The sequence below is a fragment of the Rhopalosiphum padi genome, chromosome 1 (genome assembly GCF_020882245.1).
Source record: "Rhopalosiphum padi isolate XX-2018 chromosome 1, ASM2088224v1, whole genome shotgun sequence".
Lineage (NCBI taxonomy): Eukaryota > Metazoa > Arthropoda > Insecta > Hemiptera > Aphididae > Rhopalosiphum > Rhopalosiphum padi.
This window is the reverse complement of record NC_083597.1, coordinates 39800105-39818715: the sequence shown is the minus strand read 5'-3', so window position 1 is coordinate 39818715 and position 18611 is coordinate 39800105. Positions and strand designations below refer to the sequence as shown.

General features: G+C 37.2%; 1 protein-coding gene across 10 annotated transcripts in view; it reads left to right on the top strand.

The window, feature by feature from the left end:
- Positions 1-18611, top strand: part of LOC132931966 (polypyrimidine tract-binding protein 2) — a 178716-nt gene that overhangs the window by 88103 nt on the left and 72002 nt on the right. Inside the window, exon 1 of one of the 10 annotated variants that reach the window (XM_060998104.1) lies at positions 396-1436. The exons of the other annotated variants lie outside the window; for them this stretch is intronic. Within the exon in view, the coding sequence (XP_060854087.1) occupies positions 1434-1436 (3 nt within the window). The 5' untranslated portion in view covers positions 396-1433. Of the gene's footprint in view, positions 1-395; positions 1437-18611 lie in introns of those variants that run through there. 10 annotated transcript variants of the gene reach the window in all.

Here is an 18611-nt window from a genome sequence, read left to right as displayed (position 1 = left end):
TCGCATTAATTGCGGACGCATTTGTTTTTGTTAATAACCTATTATCGTCACACTCACAAACACACACGCACTTACACACATGCACATAAACACACGCACACGTGTACACATACATGCACACATGTACACAAACACACACACGCGCGCACATTAACGCAAACACACACACATACACCCCACATACAGTCGCACACATTACGCGGAATCACCAGGTGGGTGTGCGGTGGCGGAGTGTTGAATATCCGTGTGTACGTGTGTCCGCTCGTGTGCGTGTGCGCGCAAATAGGTACACGCCGCGGGCGGAGAGCGCCTCCCCGCCACCGATGGGCGTACCTGTGTGCCCGTCGCGCGGCGCATGCGCGCAGGTCGGCGCGCCGTCGACGCCGCCGACCGCGACACACACACACCGGACCCCGTTCGGGACGACGCCGTCGCGACCAGTGCGATCAGAGTCCGCATCAGTACCGGATCTTCTCCGCTACACTCCGACGCGCGCGCACACACCACTTTTTCTCTTTTTCGTCTTTTTTTATTTTAATTCTTTCCCCTTTCGTTTCTCGTTTTCTGTCCACGCACGCAACAAACCCAACGGCCTAGCCCTCGCACACACATTCAAACACACCGACACACACATGCAAGCAGACACACGTCAATAAACACAAACTATTCATCAGTCGCCCGCCGAAACCGTCGAACGCGTCCGCGACCACGAGACACTTCGGACGACAGGTGCGTGTTCTCAGCCGCGGGCTAATACACAGTATATATTGCACGGTTTCCACGGCACGTACCGATACACAATAAACATCGTCGACGACATCGTTGCACCATCAAACGTCTGCGCGCGAGCCCACAGCGCGACATCCCGACAGCCGCAGACGCCGATGCGATCGTCCGGTTGACCGGCCGGTCTAGTCTGCCGCGTACCCGACGTTGCCGCCGCCGCCGCCACCGTGTTTGCCGCCCGGCGGGCCCCGGTCAACGCGCCATCAGCAATCACGTACTGCTACACGTACCCGGGGGCACTGCACGTAGCCGGAGAGCAACAGCCGCCGCCGTTGCGGACTTGTTGCGCGCACTGTTGCTCGCCCGCCGCCGCCTGCACCACTGCCGCCGCCACCGCCGCCGTCACAGCCACAGCATACCACCACGTATATCATCAGCATCATCAGCACCAGCATCAGCCGCCGCCGCAGCCGCCGCAACCGCAACCGTTGCACCAGTATCAGTTGGCCGTCGCCGTGACGCCCCAACCCAAGACGCCGCACGTTGGTGGCCAGCTGTATCACTTGCAGGCCAACAACACGTATCACCACCCGCCGCTGCAGCAGCTTCAGCGACCGGCGCCACAGTACGCGGAATCCGTCACGACGGCACCACCGACGGCCACTATCGCCACGCCGGCAGCGGACGCCGTGCAGGACGACGTGGAAATGGTGAGTGTCCATATATATAATGATATACTCGTATACGTTATATATCATTCACCCATTTGTTGTCGTTTTTACGCTCGTCGTGTGCTCGTTGACAATAGACCGCCAGTCGTCTGCCCGTCCGTTCGGCTCGCCGCCCCGTCCGTCCGTCAATCACTTCCCCTCCACGCGAACGGGATTGTTTATGCTCCCGAGAGAAGTTTCGAAATCCCCAAACCGTCCCGTTATATACACATATATATATAGTGTTATGCATAATGCGCATAAGATTTACGACGTTGATATTAAAGCTTAATTTTGTGTTGTTTATTAGTTGTCATTACTACTTACTCGATTATTGGAAATCGTTGCGCATATAATAATATACGTTTCGTATACGCGCGTACACGCATTACATTATATTATATAATATATACATTTATATAAATTGGAAATTTTAGTTTGTTAGAGTTTGCCGGAGTTTGCTTTGCGTTCGTTCGTTTAACTTACAGGATGCTGTCGGATATTATATTTCGCCGGATGATTGACGAGGAAATCCCTTCTCTTTTAAATTCGTAAATATTTACTCGGCGATACTTTTTTTATTTTTCGTCGCTCGACCTCACAACGACTTGGTAGAACTGCGGTAACTACATTTATATGTGTGCCCGACGTTCATGAATTTTGTATTTTCAATAAGTCCACGGAACTGCACTTTTGCGGCAGAATTGTAAAAACCGCACGCACTCCGTCGTCGTACATTTTTTATCACCCCGGAATCGACGTTTCGAAGTAAAACTGCTGCTGCTGCTTTTGTATGGGAGTTTGAACATATTCTGCAGATCCCATCAATTTTATTTAATAGCACATTACGTATTATTATTATCGTGCTATTTTGTTATTATACGTGCAAAAAAAAAATTATTAGAAAATAAGTGATTTTTAATTCATTTGTAGTCGGTTTTGTTGTCAAACATATTATAATTCAACATTATTTTCGAGTTAATTCGTCCTGCAAGACGTTCAAGGTTGATATATCTGCAAGTGTTGAAGATCATCATCAATACAATATTGGACGTTTATGCCTTATTTGAAAAAAAAAAAATGTTATCTGTATAGGTAGTAGAAATAGCACGATCACAATTCAATTGTTGTTATCAAAGCGATAATTTCGGCTTTATAGTTATTTCGTTATTAATTTAATATAACAATATAATGTTGTGGAAACGATGCCTCTGCGTCTTTTTGAAATTGAATTGAAATTCCACACCTTTTGAGAATGTTTGCGTAATAAAACTACGCGTAGAATAGTATATTCCCGTATTGTTGTACGTTCAATATTTAATATTAAATCTCTTCGATTCTCATCGCGATTATTATCGCGTTCGTAAATAGTCTGTGGTCTATGTATTATTTATTGTATATATATATATATATATATGTGCAGTAACCCCCCGTGTTTCGTTTTTCGTTTATCTGATACAATTTAACTGGAAATCACGGTGTGTATCACCCTGTATATTATATGATACAAATGTAACGTTTGCTATCTCGAAAAGTGTCTTTGTAATGAATTGCTTGACTTATGCGGTAGTAACATTGTTATCATATTATGTCATTACATAGGTGTACCTAATCAAACGGCGGCGTAGAGTAATCCTCTAGTTATACATATTTTCTAATTTCGTGCTCATATATTTTTTTAAATCACGTAATAATTTTGAGTTTGCAGGGATAGCGGCGAGGGTTGATCGGATAAGCGATAGACCGCTATATTTTATCATAATAATATTATATATCATGTAGGTTTAGCGTAAGGTCTGACAAATCACGTGTGGTGGGCGGTGCAGCGAGCTTAGTTAAAAAATTAGTTATAGTAAGTAGGTATATTACAAGTATACGGATGTAAAAAAAAAAATCGATGACGTGCATGTAGTTGACGTTTTTAAAATTAAAACGATTTCAGTTTACGCGCGGTGGCTGGGGTAAAATCGAATATACTCTGACGTCTCAGTCGGCAAGTCTCTTTTCAATAATAATTATTATTTTCATTTAGTATTTTACGTTTTTACGCCATTGATTCGTAACCAAATTTTTGAATAAAAATAAATCGTAGATATGAAATGTGTACTACACAAATTGCCATGTTATTACGATATTTGCAGCAGATACCAAATCTCCACCACCACCGTCGTCATATAGACACCCGTTCATTTTGTTCCTATACGCTCATAAGCCGTAATAATTTATTTTATACGTCCATAGAATATTATATCTTTCCGAAACGCGCCGCACGAATTCAATTCGTCCTCGTCTTCCGCCGTGACCGTCATCGCCGCCGCCGCCACTAGCACCACCGGCGGTTACCCATGTTCTCTACCGCATCCTCTAGATCGGCATACACATTACCGGGTAACCGGTAATTTTCGTCCGTACGTAATATATAAATGTATATTAAATATATATATGTGTGTGTGTGTGCGCGAGTACTTGTGTACTTGCACGGTGTAATTTTCTACGACAACGGTCGATGGTCATTACGTGCGGCGATGGTTACTCTCGCGTGTCTCTCGGGACCGCGGGAATCTCCACCTTACCCGGCATGCCTTCGGTCGGTACTCCGAATCTGGTGGTAGTAGTGGCGATGGTGGTGGTAGGGGTGCAGGTGAAGGAGGGTTCGGTGTTTAATGTTAATCTGCTCGAGATCACGGCCGTCCGATGCCTCGTGATATTCCCCCGCCTAGACTCGACCGTCTACTTAGACGGCGGCTACGAACGCGCCAAGGTGAACGCGCGCACAAAGTGTGTGCCCCACCCCCTCACCATCGTCGCGTTCGGCCACTTCCATATATTTCATTCTGGGTTTTTGTTTTTTTTTTCTATTCTTTTCTAGTGCACGCCCACCAATCGTAATAATAGTAGTTGCGAGAGATAATAGTTTTCGGTAATATATATCTAAAAAAAATTATATATATATATTATGTATGTTAAAGCGGTAAGTGTACTAGTAGGTTGGTACTTGTATCCGTTTAAAATTAAAAAATTATATAAAAAAACATTCCAAAAATCACGTGAATACACAAAGTAATTCCTATATACGAATATGTATGAATTAATAGGTATATGTGTGTGTGTGTGTGTTTAATTCCGCTTCTATCGCGGAAGACGCGATTCGACGTTTTTCATAGTTTTTGTTTTGAAACGTTGATTATCCGCTAAATTGTTTACCAATCTTAATCACGTGTGAATAGTACATAATATTATATTATATTTTCACTGTGCGCTTAAACTTTCAGAATTAATAATATCTAAACAATAAATTATTATTAGGTATGTAAATATACAAAATTACCTACCTTTTATCTGCATCGAGTCTCAGCAGTATACATAGTTTCACTAATATTTTCGGAGTGTTTATATTACTATATGAGACGTAGGTATAATGTTTCTATATATGTATCATTACTGTTTAGGTAATTTTTTTTGAATAAGTGCATATTTTTTAAATAAATAATAATATTGCCATTATGAAACAACGTTCAGTATAATAAACTCCTGTAAATCATGTTTTATAAAAATATTGTTACGTCATATTTTTTATTGTTTGTACGTCATTTTATATTAATTAAAAATATCCATCGCATAATTATTTAATCCATATACTCTCCAATGTTGTTTAAATACATAACATTTACATCTTTAAACAATGAGTCGTTAAAGTTATGAATGAGCTCTAATTAAGTTATTGAATTCAATGCCTACAGTAGTATAATAATAATGGTAGGTATGTTATATTTTATTATTTATGTAATTGTATGTAACTTGGGCTGGATCGCACGAAAATAATAAAATTTGTTTTCCTTATATTACTTGTTGGTAAAGATAGTATTTATTTATAGCTATAAAACATGGTTAGACTTGTATAACTTGAAATGTCAATTTCACTAAAAACAGTAAGGTTAATTAGAAATTATAACTTTGTTTAACTCGTTACATGTTTTCTTCGGATCGAATATAGTGTGCACCACCAATTTTCAAATAATTATATTAATTAACGAATCCGCAAAGTACTGATAAATACGTCAAATAAAATAATATATAGTGCTATTTTTTTTTTTTTTAAACAATTCAGTCGTAAACATAATGCTTAATGTTATTATAATCATTATATGTATATTGTTAATTTTCAAATGCTCTTAACTTGCTTCAAAATTTAAATTTAAAAAAAGCTTAAACAAGGTTTTAGATAATGTTCTTACCTTTAAATTTAATATTTTGTCAATTCACTCTAATATTAAAAGTAACAATAAAATAATATAAATTATTTAGAACTTAACATTTTCTTTTATGCCATAATAAAGATGCGATTAAACTTTCGGGTACGACATGCTCTTAAATGATTACTATATTGATTCAAATGTTTTCTTTGTGTTTATATTAATTTTAATTACTCATTAATCATTACTATAAGTATATAAGATACTTTAGCAATTTGTATGAGGCATATCTAAAAATGGTAAAATGGACAACAATAATGCATTTTGATATGCCACAAAAATAATTGTAGAGGTTTATTAAATATTATTTTATAATTTAAAAGACATTATATTATAGTACATTTGAACTTAAAAATCGAATGACCAAACTACATCGTATGAAATTGTATTTATTGGACGTATTTGTTTGTTGGATTAAACTACGATTGAACATAACAATATATTTTTTTTAAACTAATACGTACTACCATTTTTGTGAGAGCATGCATATAATATGTATAGTCGTACAGAGACAACTTTGGGAAATTATAGTTATCAAATAAATATTTTTATTGTGTTGAATTTTGAATTATTGTGTGTCGTATTGTAGTATATACGTACAAAATGTGGCATGTATTATATTTAAAATGTATGATAATAAATAATTTGTTCAATCGTTTCATTATATTCTAAATAAAATATTGGCACCCTGGATAATTTAGTCATTTTAAACAAAATTTTAATTACATAAACGGACAATCTTTTTATTTGTTTTTATATTAACGATTAAAGTTCTTTGATATAAATCACTAGATATCCGTTATAGAAATAAGCAGGGTGAGTAAGATTAATACAAATACAAGCTTTTTTTTTTCAAATATCTGTTGCCGAGTTGTTGAAAGTGCCAACAATTTTTAATGCGTTTATGTTAATAATCTTGTTTAAGATCATACGTTGAATTATATGTATTATACATACATATCGATTAATGTTGAGTGTCGTTTATACTAGTTTTTTCCAATATTATATACCTATCAAATTTGCAGCGACCACTGATCCCAAATATTTGTGAATGCCCACGACCCGTTCCAAATCAATTTTAATCTAGTTTTTCACACTCCTAAAACTCGTTTCCGTATATTACCCTCGAGGCTTGGTCCACCCAGAAATATAATAGTCATATGCGCACGGCTGCGGTGGAGGTTATGACTTTTTGTACGGTTAATACGACTTACGAATTACTTACCTGTAATAGGTATTTTTATTTTAAATGGCGTTCTTATGGCTATACATATTTATTCTACGAACTTCACGGGATTGCCCATTTATTAAAATAAATGCAAGTTATGAAAGTATAGAAAATAATTAAGTATTAGTGACTAAACGTTCGCTACGTTCGCTATGATCGTGTTTTGACTTTTAACCACTGATTTTAAATTTTAGGACGAGCACACGCGACACGCCTTTTATGCCCTGCTTTATGTCTAAAACAATTTCATACTATACTAAACGTAATGATATGATTTTCAATTAATATGATTACGGCGGGCGGTCTGCTGTGCTGGTGCTCGCAGTTGACGAAAGAAACTAATTTTCGATTTCCCGGTCATTTTTCGTCGCCACGCGTTATTATATTATTATTATCACGGAGATTGCAGGCAAGCGGTACGGGGGCAATAACTCAAACGGCCGTGATGATGAGAGGGGGGAGTGGAGAGTATTAAATCAAAAATAGCGGTGAACCCGGAAAACTCTCGCTTAGATGTATTAATAACGGCCGTTTATTATTTTGATATTTTTCGATTAAAAATGCCGTACACGGTGGCTGTAAATCAGCGGAGGAAAGCCCGCCAAAAACCGGTTGACAGGAATGCGGGACCGTCGCCGCCGCCGTCGAGCATAGGTCATGGATTTAATAAAATCGCGGCCGAGTCGGTTGTTGTCACATGGTTGTGCAGCGCTGCATTTACTATACGGTTAACTCCTAGAACGCATGTGCATTATCATAATTGCCGCGGCACAATAATAAAGAATCACATTATTTTATAGTATAGTTTGTGTGTACCTACGAGTCTACATTATTATTGATATCACCGTGTGCATAATTGGGCTCGTTTCGGTCAGTGACGACGTGTCGATGCTCTACGTTTGGTATCGTCCATGTATTGCGGTGAGGTTTTCGGGGGGGGGGGAATAAAAATGTGCGTAGAAAAAAGGCTGTTTTAGATCTCACCGCTCCGTTCCCGCCAAACCTAATAACGACGGTCTCGTACACCGCGTGCGCTCGTCATAGACGCATTGATAATATGATTTTTTTTTCGTCGATCATTTTATTCCGTTCCCTTCCAATTGTGTGTGTGTGTGTGTACATGTTATATACATTCGTGTACGAACCGTGCGACCGACCGCGCGCACCCCGCCGCACTCTCTGAATGAATGGTGGTGGCTGCCGTGTAACGAATGTGGCGGCGGCGGCGACGGTGCGACGTGCCTTGACCAGTCGTCGTCGTCGTCGTTGTCTTCCACGCATAAAGACCGGTTCCCGGGCCCGGCGCAGTCAAGGTGAACCGGTCAATAGCCCCGGCTTGGAGGTCCTTGACTCTCCTCCGCGCGGCACCGGCAGTGGCGGGGTCGTTCCAGAGAGAATATAATCACTTTCTTCAACAACAGAGTAAAAAAAAAAAATATAAAAAAATAAGATGCCGTCGTTTTTTATTATTATTTTTTTTATATCCTCCCCACCGCCCCCACTCGCCACTACTTCCTGACTCCCCCGATGGAAATATGCGCCGAGCGATGACTCATACACAAAACGCGTGCTATTCGTGTATACATATATACCTATATGCATTTATTATACATACCTATACCGTGTGAGAATATCGTTTTTTCGATCGTCAAACGTCGTTGGCGACGGTCGATGATAAATCCAATGATAATCACGTGCCCTAGATATGACAGTCGCGTGTCTTTCGCGGGGGTGAAACTTTTCTGACTGCTACGCGCTTAAATATTATGGGGTGGTTTATACAGACCCGCAGCGTAGTACGACTGGGACGAAGCAGGACTCGTCCTAGTTGCAGTCACAAACGTCGTCGTTAACGTCTTCACGGAATCGTGATCTCCTCGTGCGTATTTACATCACTTATTATTATTATTATTGTTGTAGTTTCATGGTGGCGGCAACAAACGGCCCCCCACCTCTCACCCGTTCTCCTAATACTTTGCCGTGTACAATTTTAGTTGTCCACGTCGTACCTATACTGGCGTATCTATATTATAATACCTACGTGCGCGTCTGCGTGTAATTTTTTTCTTTCCCATCCAAACTATAATACATAATACTTCTTGTATTACTCCGCGCGCGCAGGACAAAGAACTTCCAAGTCACGGATTCCTGACCGGGCACCGGTCCGTGACTGCTGCCGGTACGACGACCATCGACTCTTCGCAGTCAATGTATTTCTCTCCCCCACTCGCCGCTGCCCACGTTATTATTATTGTTGTTGTTGTTGTTGTTGTTGTTGTCGTCGTCGTTGCTGTATTCTCGCCGCCACAATTAAACGTAACTAGATGTGTGATAATGCGAGTCCGTCACCACCGCGCGCGAGAATGCGTTAGTTTGTCGTTCGACGTTATCTCAGTTCCTTATCATCGTTTGTATAGGTTCGCGTGAGCGGATTTTCGATAATTCTCGGACCGTTGTCTTTCGGAATTCGTCGGTGTTGTCTCTCGTTATGATTATAGTATACAATAATATTATTTTCGTATATTATTTTTTATTCTCAAGCATTCGGACGTCTCAGCAATATTACATAGCATAATATTAAGATAACGCCTATACACGCATTCGTCATGTATATATATATATCTAACATATTATCGTAAATAATGTACTAAACAGTAAATTTACTTTTAGCATTACCAATACAATTTTATTGTTTTTAATATCATAGTAAATTTATCTATTAATATTAAACTCAAAATCTAACGTCCAGACTCCACCGTAGGTAATAGTAAAAAGAAAAGAAAAAAAATATTTTAATTTTAAATCGAGCTTGTTTAGCAATGCGATGCCTCTGTTAACCATTGTCTTTTTATAAAATATATGTATTTTATTTTTTAGTTTATCAATTGAATACTATTATTATGATAAAATATATTGTTTTAAAGTCTATATATTGTGTTTCATATCACGACTTAATCATAACTCATAATAACTATAATCATATATATTTTATGTCAATTTTTCGATATGTTTTATTTTTTGTTTCACGGTTGTATTTTAACGTCAGAGTGCAGTAGTAGATATTTAAGTGTAAAAATATATTTCACTAGTTTTTATTTATTATTTTCATTTAAGATTATGTTGTTTCCACACTGACGTGGTGTTATGCTCTTGCGTGTTTCTTTCGTTTTAATCAACTTGATGTGTTTTTATTTAACACGAAAATACTTATATTTTTTTTTACTTTACGTTACTTTGTTATCTTTAAATATCGATGTAAATACTTATATCAATTGGCATGGGTAACGGCTGTAAGACAACCATTGAACATGGATTTATATATATTTATAAATGTGTACTTGCAGAGTCCCATAAAAAGCGCCTAACGATGTTTTATGGGTGTTGAAAAAAAAACTCGTAACGCCACATTATGTGTTCCTTTATAGTTTTTGGTGGTATACCTTTTCAAATCAAATTTTATATTAATACTTCGAATGACTAATAAATATAAATCATTCGAGGTATTTTACAGTGAGCATATAACGAGCCGCTTGTATACTTTGTTCGTAGGTATACTTACTTCACATTACAGCCATGCCAAACCCAGCTTATTCACGTGTTTCCAACGATTTATAACTATATATATGTGATTGATTTGAATCTTATACTTTATCCTGCGATCCCTGCGGTGACCGGGTGTCCCGACCGTTGAACCGTTTCCCTGCGTCTAAAATACAAATTTTAATTTTGCCGCTTAGCTCGCTCTTGTATGTAGTAAAACTTAGTCGACATCTATTATAATATTGTGTAGGTACAGTAAATGTGCGTAACATGTAAGTATGTATGCATTTATGTATATTGTATTTGTATTTATATATATATATATATAGATATAATAGAGCGAGAGGTGACGATACGAGAAAGTGCTACTACCACCACGACGGTGATGGCGATAGGGTTGGATTTAACATGAATATGTTATTGTGTGCCCGACTCGTCTGCAGGTCGTCTACAACGAATTGGATAGTGTGTAGAATGAAATGGTTTGTGGGAGTCATGTAAGTGCGGGGTGGAAGAGCACGTTAAATTAATGAACCCCGCCATCGCCTCGACCACCTCCGACGATGACGATGACGAAGATGGTAGTGGAAAGAGAGGAGTGGGCAAGTCGTGTGGGGATAATGGCGCTGTCACTCGGCCGTATCATTAGACACGTCGCGCGACGTCAATGCGACGTATAAATTGTATATATACATATATTTATATATTATATATAATATAAGTATATATACATAGACACGCTACAGACATGCATTGAACTCCCCTTATGTGGTGGTTGGCTGAGTAGGTTTGTAGGGGAGGGTTAGAGAGGTAGCGTGAGTTCTATAGAACAGCAATAGCAATAGACAATCACCCTACATAGGACTACTGTGCACAGTGTGCCGAAATCAGAAAATTAAAACGCGTCGTCCAAATGCAGTATAGTGACCTGCGAGTAGGTAATATAACAATAACAATAATAAAAAAAACCCCTTTTCTGTTTGTTAATATCTATGTTAAATATATACATTATATAATTATATATTATAATATACACTCGTGTGAGTTCCTAGGTACCATCAATAACCATGGTATTTGTATTTATATAGATATGTATATATTATATTTACACGGAGAAGGGGGGTCACCGGTGCCATCGGCCTGCCGGGCTTAGAGTAGGGCCGTTAAGGTATCTAGCATCACCTGAGACCTCTATGTTCAACGATTTATATCCCTTACGAACGGCCCCGCCGGTGATCGTAGACCGTGGTGGTAGAGTGGGGAGGTATCGGAAGGGAGCCGCTTGTTTATTACCACCCTGATCGCCCCAACGTTTCCATAATAATAACAATAATTATTATTCATTGGTTCGGCTGCGGTCAGTTTTTTATACGAACCTCCCCTGCTATCCAACTCTGGTACCCCTTCCCCCTTTGTCTCATCCTCTCTTTGCAGTCTCCTCTCTCGGTGCGCGCGTTATACGACCCTTTATATACGTTTTAAAGTGCCTGCGTATATGCTTTATATTATGTACATATGATTTCCCCTTCTACCCTAAATATATATGTATATAAATTCGATACGTTTTTGTATAATCTAAAAGATGAAATATCTTTTTCGATACCTTGTAATGTAATGTAATTTTGTTGCTGTGTTGAGAGGAGAATGCGATCCAAGAAAAACACCTCCATATGTACCCTTAAAGCCACATATACCTGTATAAGTATACCCTCTAAAATTGTAGTATTATTTTGCGACTGTTTGAACAAAAATGGTATATACACTCACCTGACACATACATAGGTTCTCTTGCGGTCCTTTACTTGAAGATTTCAATTTATTAATAATTATCCGATCAACAACTTTGTTTGGTTTCACTGTCCCTCCTCAAACTGAAGTTTTAGTTGTTTATTATTGTATAACTATTGATTGATATAAATTTAAAAAAAAAATGGCGATAATAGCGATGGTGGAGCGATGATAAATATTTTCAAAATGAATTTGCTATTTGTGAAGCCATTGACGAGACAACAGGATTCGGGAAATATAAAGTATATATATTTTGTGATATGTCTTAATCTGTATGTTTTAAAAGGATGATTGGAGAAAGGTTTCCGAAAAATGTACAATATATTTTTATTAATCCACTTTCATATGTCCATCGCTATTGCACATCGATGTGTAGGATACGTCGAATTACCTTCAATTTGTATCGACATAGCACCACCACTGTATAATCACCCTTGTACTCGGTTCGCTCTATTAAACACGTTTCATGTGCGTGCGTATACATGGGCAATCAGCGTTAATGACTTGTTGATCCTTGTCGACGGTTCCAATGTGCTTACTGTATATTACATAACCGTGTTTATGTTGGCTTATGTATTCGCGCTCTGCCGCTCGCAGCACCGGAAGAAACGTCGGAAATCTTATGGAGGGTTATTCAGTTTGAATTAGACCGGAAATGCTACTCTGGATTTGTGGATGGAGATGGAACGTAGGTATATAGATGTACGGAGGTTACCCAGTAGAGGTAGGCGTGAAGAGATTTTGCCGTCGAAGACGTTTTGCGAAATGAACAATAATATATATATATATATGTATAAATGTATTTGTAAACGAATTACGTAATACATGTGTATGGGAATACCTCGCCGCTCGCGCACACTTACGTCGAATCCCTAAAGGACTCGAGATACACGGAAATTAGTGTTTTTATATGCGCGCGTACGACCTGCGTTTCCAGTGGAGTGTTGCAGTTGCCCAACTGTGATAAAATATCGACTAATCGTTAAAAAGTTTAAACGTTAAAAACTTTTGAACTTGGTTTAAAACAGAAAAATTACTTTATTTTATCCTCACCGTCGAGCGTTTGCGTATTTTTAACAATCGAAACTACCGTTATAGTGTTGAGGTTGTGTCGCTGTTGTTTCATTTACATGGGGTACCTATGTTTCGTGTTTTATTATCATTTTGTCGTCGGAGCAATATTGTAATATTTTACTCGGCGTTCGTTCAGTGCAATAATAATAAAAAAAAAACAAAATACGTCATTGTACACTGTGCATTCAATTTTTCCATCTCGGTTTTTTTGTAGCTTTTTCATCGTTTTACGACTATGCATAATTAATAATATTATATCGTGTTGGCATATTATGCGCGGGCGCACGCTTGTTTGAATAGTAGCTCTAATCGTCAAACTCGCGTATAGCGTTCGTATAGCGTTCCGTCAAAGTTTCTCGGTCATCAAATTGAACGTTAGATTCAATTCAAATGTAATTATATACGCCTTGCCCGAGTTGTATAATAGTTAAGTCAAACAGTCAAGTTATTAACTCGATAAACTGAACACGATGCATACTCGGTGCTAATACGTGGCAAGATTTAACCGCGAGGCCGTATAATCTCATTTCCCATGTGTTATTCCGTCCGTGGGATGCGTTCGCGATGTTAGTACGTACGTACATGGTATATGTCGAGAAAGACGCATTTATAAATTCGTTCAAAATCACGGTTATTATTAACAAAAGTTTACGTACGCATTTGCGTACTATATTATATTGGGCGCCTTTCATATTTATTTTGCGAAGACGCATTATATCGTCGTACAGGCATAAATCGCACACTCTATAAAATGGCATTTGTTGTGTGTTAGCCACATAACAATATGATTGTAACTGTTCTTCTCTTACCTACACAACGAACTCGCGCGTAGTAAAACATTTAGTTATGCGTATAATATTCTCGTCTAACGTTTTCGAAAGCCACTCTGTGTCTATGTAAAGCAGCTAGCTCTTAGGACTACATCATATAATGAGAGACACAACTACCCCGACCAATACCGCAGATGTATACATTTCAGTTACAGTTTCTACATTATCGGACTTCGCGTGAATTATCCCTTTGATTCCGTATTCAGTAGAATACAATATTTGAGCGATGCTTAAATATAGATATGTATCGTGCACATTTAGGTAATTTATATTCAAGTCGATATCTGTTTTCATCCAAACGGTAAAATGAACTTGAAGTTTTAATGTATGCACATACCTATATAATAATGTTGTGTGAAGATAATGATACCACACACTATATATTATATATTTACATCCGAACTATGCATGTTTACGTTTAATCGCATATAAGTATATAATATGTATGATGGCATTATTCTTAAACCGTTCAAAACCGTGCAACAACAATAGTCATAATACATAAGTATATGTATGTATTGCTGGTTCATTCTTTAAATACAAGACATTCATTGTTCCTAAGAATATTAATGGTATTGAAAATAAATTTTTTTTTTTACAGATTTTAATTCATTATTAAACAAAATTTTCAATGAAAAGATTAAATATTTACTATTTATATGTACAAAAATTGAATGCTAAACGAGCTTAGTTTGGTAGCTGTAAATATTCACAATTTTGATTACCGAAATGGAGTGACACATAGGATATCACACAAATTGTTGTTCAACTATTCCAAAATAACGAATGTCTTACGTTATGGCAATCACCTGGACCCTGTATATAATATAGTCGTGACGTCGGTTGTTTAGGATTTTTTTTTATGCTTCGCGAGTTTTTATTGTTTTTCTTGTGAGATTTTTCAATTCACATAACGTTTACAACTTTTTACACAATATAATCGACCGATTGTAGTAGTTTAACTACAGTAGTACTCGACTGCTGACGAGGTTCTTTTTATTTTATTTTTCTTCTTTTCTTTTCTTCAATACTGCGTAAACACGGGCAATCAGACGGAAGTCCCATTATAAATACAAAAATGTCGTGTTGTGCGTGGAGTCCGTTTTTATTTCTGGAATTGTATAATGTTTTTTAATCTTATTTAAACGTATGTTTAGAAAAAGCTTTTATTATGTATTACCGCGTCTTGCAGTACGTGTGGAGAAGAATTGAAAGTCGTATATTATTTGATAGAATATAGTATATTGTGTATATTTATGACTGTTGTTGGTATGCATTATATATATATATAAACCTACTATATTATATACGCATCTTTTCTGCGTCGGAGTTTTTATGCATATTAATATATATACTTCAATTCGTTTGAAATATAGATCTTTTTGGTATTTTTTTCTTATTATGAATAATTTGTATTATGGGCACGATACTGATAAGGAAAAAAAATCATGATCGTAATAACATTTTACGCTTAATTCGTGTATAATCGCGTTTTATCAAGAAAAATGTGCACTGTAGCAGTGCGTACTTCACACAGAGTTATGCCAAAGCGGCGGGATGCGTCGAAAAAGATTCTGATATAATTGCTAGGGGAACCGGCGCGTAGATCGTCGTAGTAAATATATATTTAATATATTTGTGTTTGTACAATTTTATATATTATTTTTCTCCCCATCCATAGTCGGTCGAGAGATGTTCGGCCCTCAAAAGGATTCTGAAGGGAACAAAAAGACGGTAGTGTTCAAAGAAACGTTTTGTTATGTACGTTTCTCTCAATTCGGAGTAAACCAATTAATAAGCGTATAAAAAAATATCATCGACTTGTTTTCGTTTTATTATATACAACAGCATAAATGTTTTTTTCACAAATCAAATACAATCATTTTTGCCTCTTTTTATATACATATTTACACATTTTTTTTTACTTTTATTTTAAATCCTGCATATTTTCATTTCGTCCTTTGTGATCAGTTTTTAGATTTTTTCGGTTATCCGGGTTTTGTAATATGGTCTATGTACACGTGTGCAAAGAGCTTTCTGCAGGCTATACCCAGGCTATACTCCTAGCGTTTTAAATCTTCATCATACTCGTCACCTGTATGTGATGTTGATTCAATTGATTTCAAAACGAATTACTGGCCTTGATCGTCTTTGTACTATAAATTCCCGTTGGAGAATATTTTACATACGACCATAATCTATATGTGCGTCTGACGGCCAGTGTAGTTGTTAATATCATATTTTTTTATTTCAGCCATTAATTAGGTTTTAGGATTACATGTCGGGTTCTATTTTAAGATATCATACCTGTTGTCTCAAAATAACATATTTTCCTTGTACTAATTTTGTTTAATGCGAAATTACTTTTATATTTAATTATTATTATTTTTTTTATAAAACCTAATCAATTAGATCACCAACCTATATTTGGCTTATATAAACATGGATTTGATAGATTTTGCGTTTTCTGAGATTAGCGAGCATTAACAAGCACACAATAATTTATATATACATATTTCATGTATAAAATATGTAGAATACTGTGGGAAAAATTAATATTCAATAGAAATTATAAACGTAAATGGTAATTTAAATACGGTATTCTTGTGCAAGTGTAGGTGTATGGGTGTGACGTGACAATTCTTTTTATCGCCGTTTGTGTGCGTTATTTTTCTAGTTTTATGGTTAAACGACGAGACACAAAGAGCGCTCATACATATACATATATACGTGGTTAGTATCCTCCCCTGTGATTTGGCATTACTATTACGCGCTGCCACGGAAAAACGGTTACATCCGGCTTTATGATGGCATACTTATATATATATATATATATATGTACATTGCACATACGATTCACGTATATATGTGAAAGCATGATGGTGCGGTGTAGAAGAACGTAGAGGAAAATAAAATAAATTTGCCGGCGATTTGTTTCCTCTTTTCTTTCTTCCCTCTTCCGTCGCGATCATGGTCCCAGCACGATTTGTATATTACGTAACTTCTATAAATGTTTATATATTTATATGTGTGTGTGTGTGTGTGTGTGTGTGTGTGTGTGTGTGTGTGTGTGTTTATCTACGAAAGTGTGCTTGCAAATGCGCGTGTTTACAAATTTCTTGTGCATATTTTATTTTCAACAGACGAGGGAGACCTCTGTAGGTATACGTGTCGCACGCCTATTATATTATGATGTACATCGCCTCTCGTGATAACTCATTTTGTGCTCTTTACGCACCCACAACTTAATGTGCGTATAACATAATTTGCATTGCACGCGTGAACCATACAGTATACAACTGCAAGCTAACGAAAAGTTCTTGAGGTGAAAGAGATAGATTTTATAGTTATAAGATAAGAATGGGTCATCATTGTAAAATTCTATAAGACTGTTGTTGATACAAATATGTGTGGTATGTGACGTTTTGTATGTTTTTAAAATTAATTTATGTTATAATAGGTAGGTTAGTAAGTAGGTACCTATACGTATTATATGTTATAATTGTATCTATTTCCCGCACAGTATGATATTAATAATATAACCGTGGTGTTGTATACAAAGTTTTCTATTATATAGCGTTCTTCTATGGAATGTAGATTATCGTCGATCGTATAACAATAACATATTATAATTTTCGTTACTATCTATATTATACTATAATATAAACAAAAATGAGATGACTGTATGGCGATGTATCAGTACCACTATATAACGGGTTATCGCTCTTACGAGTGAAAATACCCTCAATTTAGTTAGTTCCTTATTTTTTTTTTTATTATATTTAACCGATGACTCGCGTCGTTGTACATCCTCTGAGTATTATGATAGAGTTTACACCTATCTTACCAATACAATATAAATATGCGTGTATGTATTTTGTGCGTTTCTAAGACGGTTTAAGGATATAAGGAAAAGAAAAACGTAGCGACCCCCCGACAGGTGTAATATGATTGATAGACCGCGGATTAAAATATATAATGGATACTCGTGGCGGCGTGTACGGAACGCATTCGATTTGACGAGGAAAAAATTCACTTTTCAAAATACGTTCATGTATTATTCAAAAGCCTAAAAAAATACTCGTCTAACGTAAATGTTGCTGCTGAATGCCTAACGCCGTGTAAGAATATACACGGTATTGTTTTACAAATAATAAAAAAAAAGAAACGTACGCGAACACCCACTCATATATGCGTTCTCGTGCATTTGAGGAAAAGGAGAGAGAAGGTAGCGTATATACACCCCCGTGAAATGGTATACAAACAAAGGGCGAAGAAAACGAGGCGAAAAGCACTTTGTGACTGGCTGTAAATAATAAATGTGCCGGATTTCCTGGATTATGCGTCGAATTCTCCGAGGAGGAAATTAGCTTTTACCAAATTCTGAATTTTTACTCCTTTCGAAAGGTGTGGGGAGGTGAAGAGCACCCAAGCAGTGCCGAACCCCTGTGGTGGTTTCGTG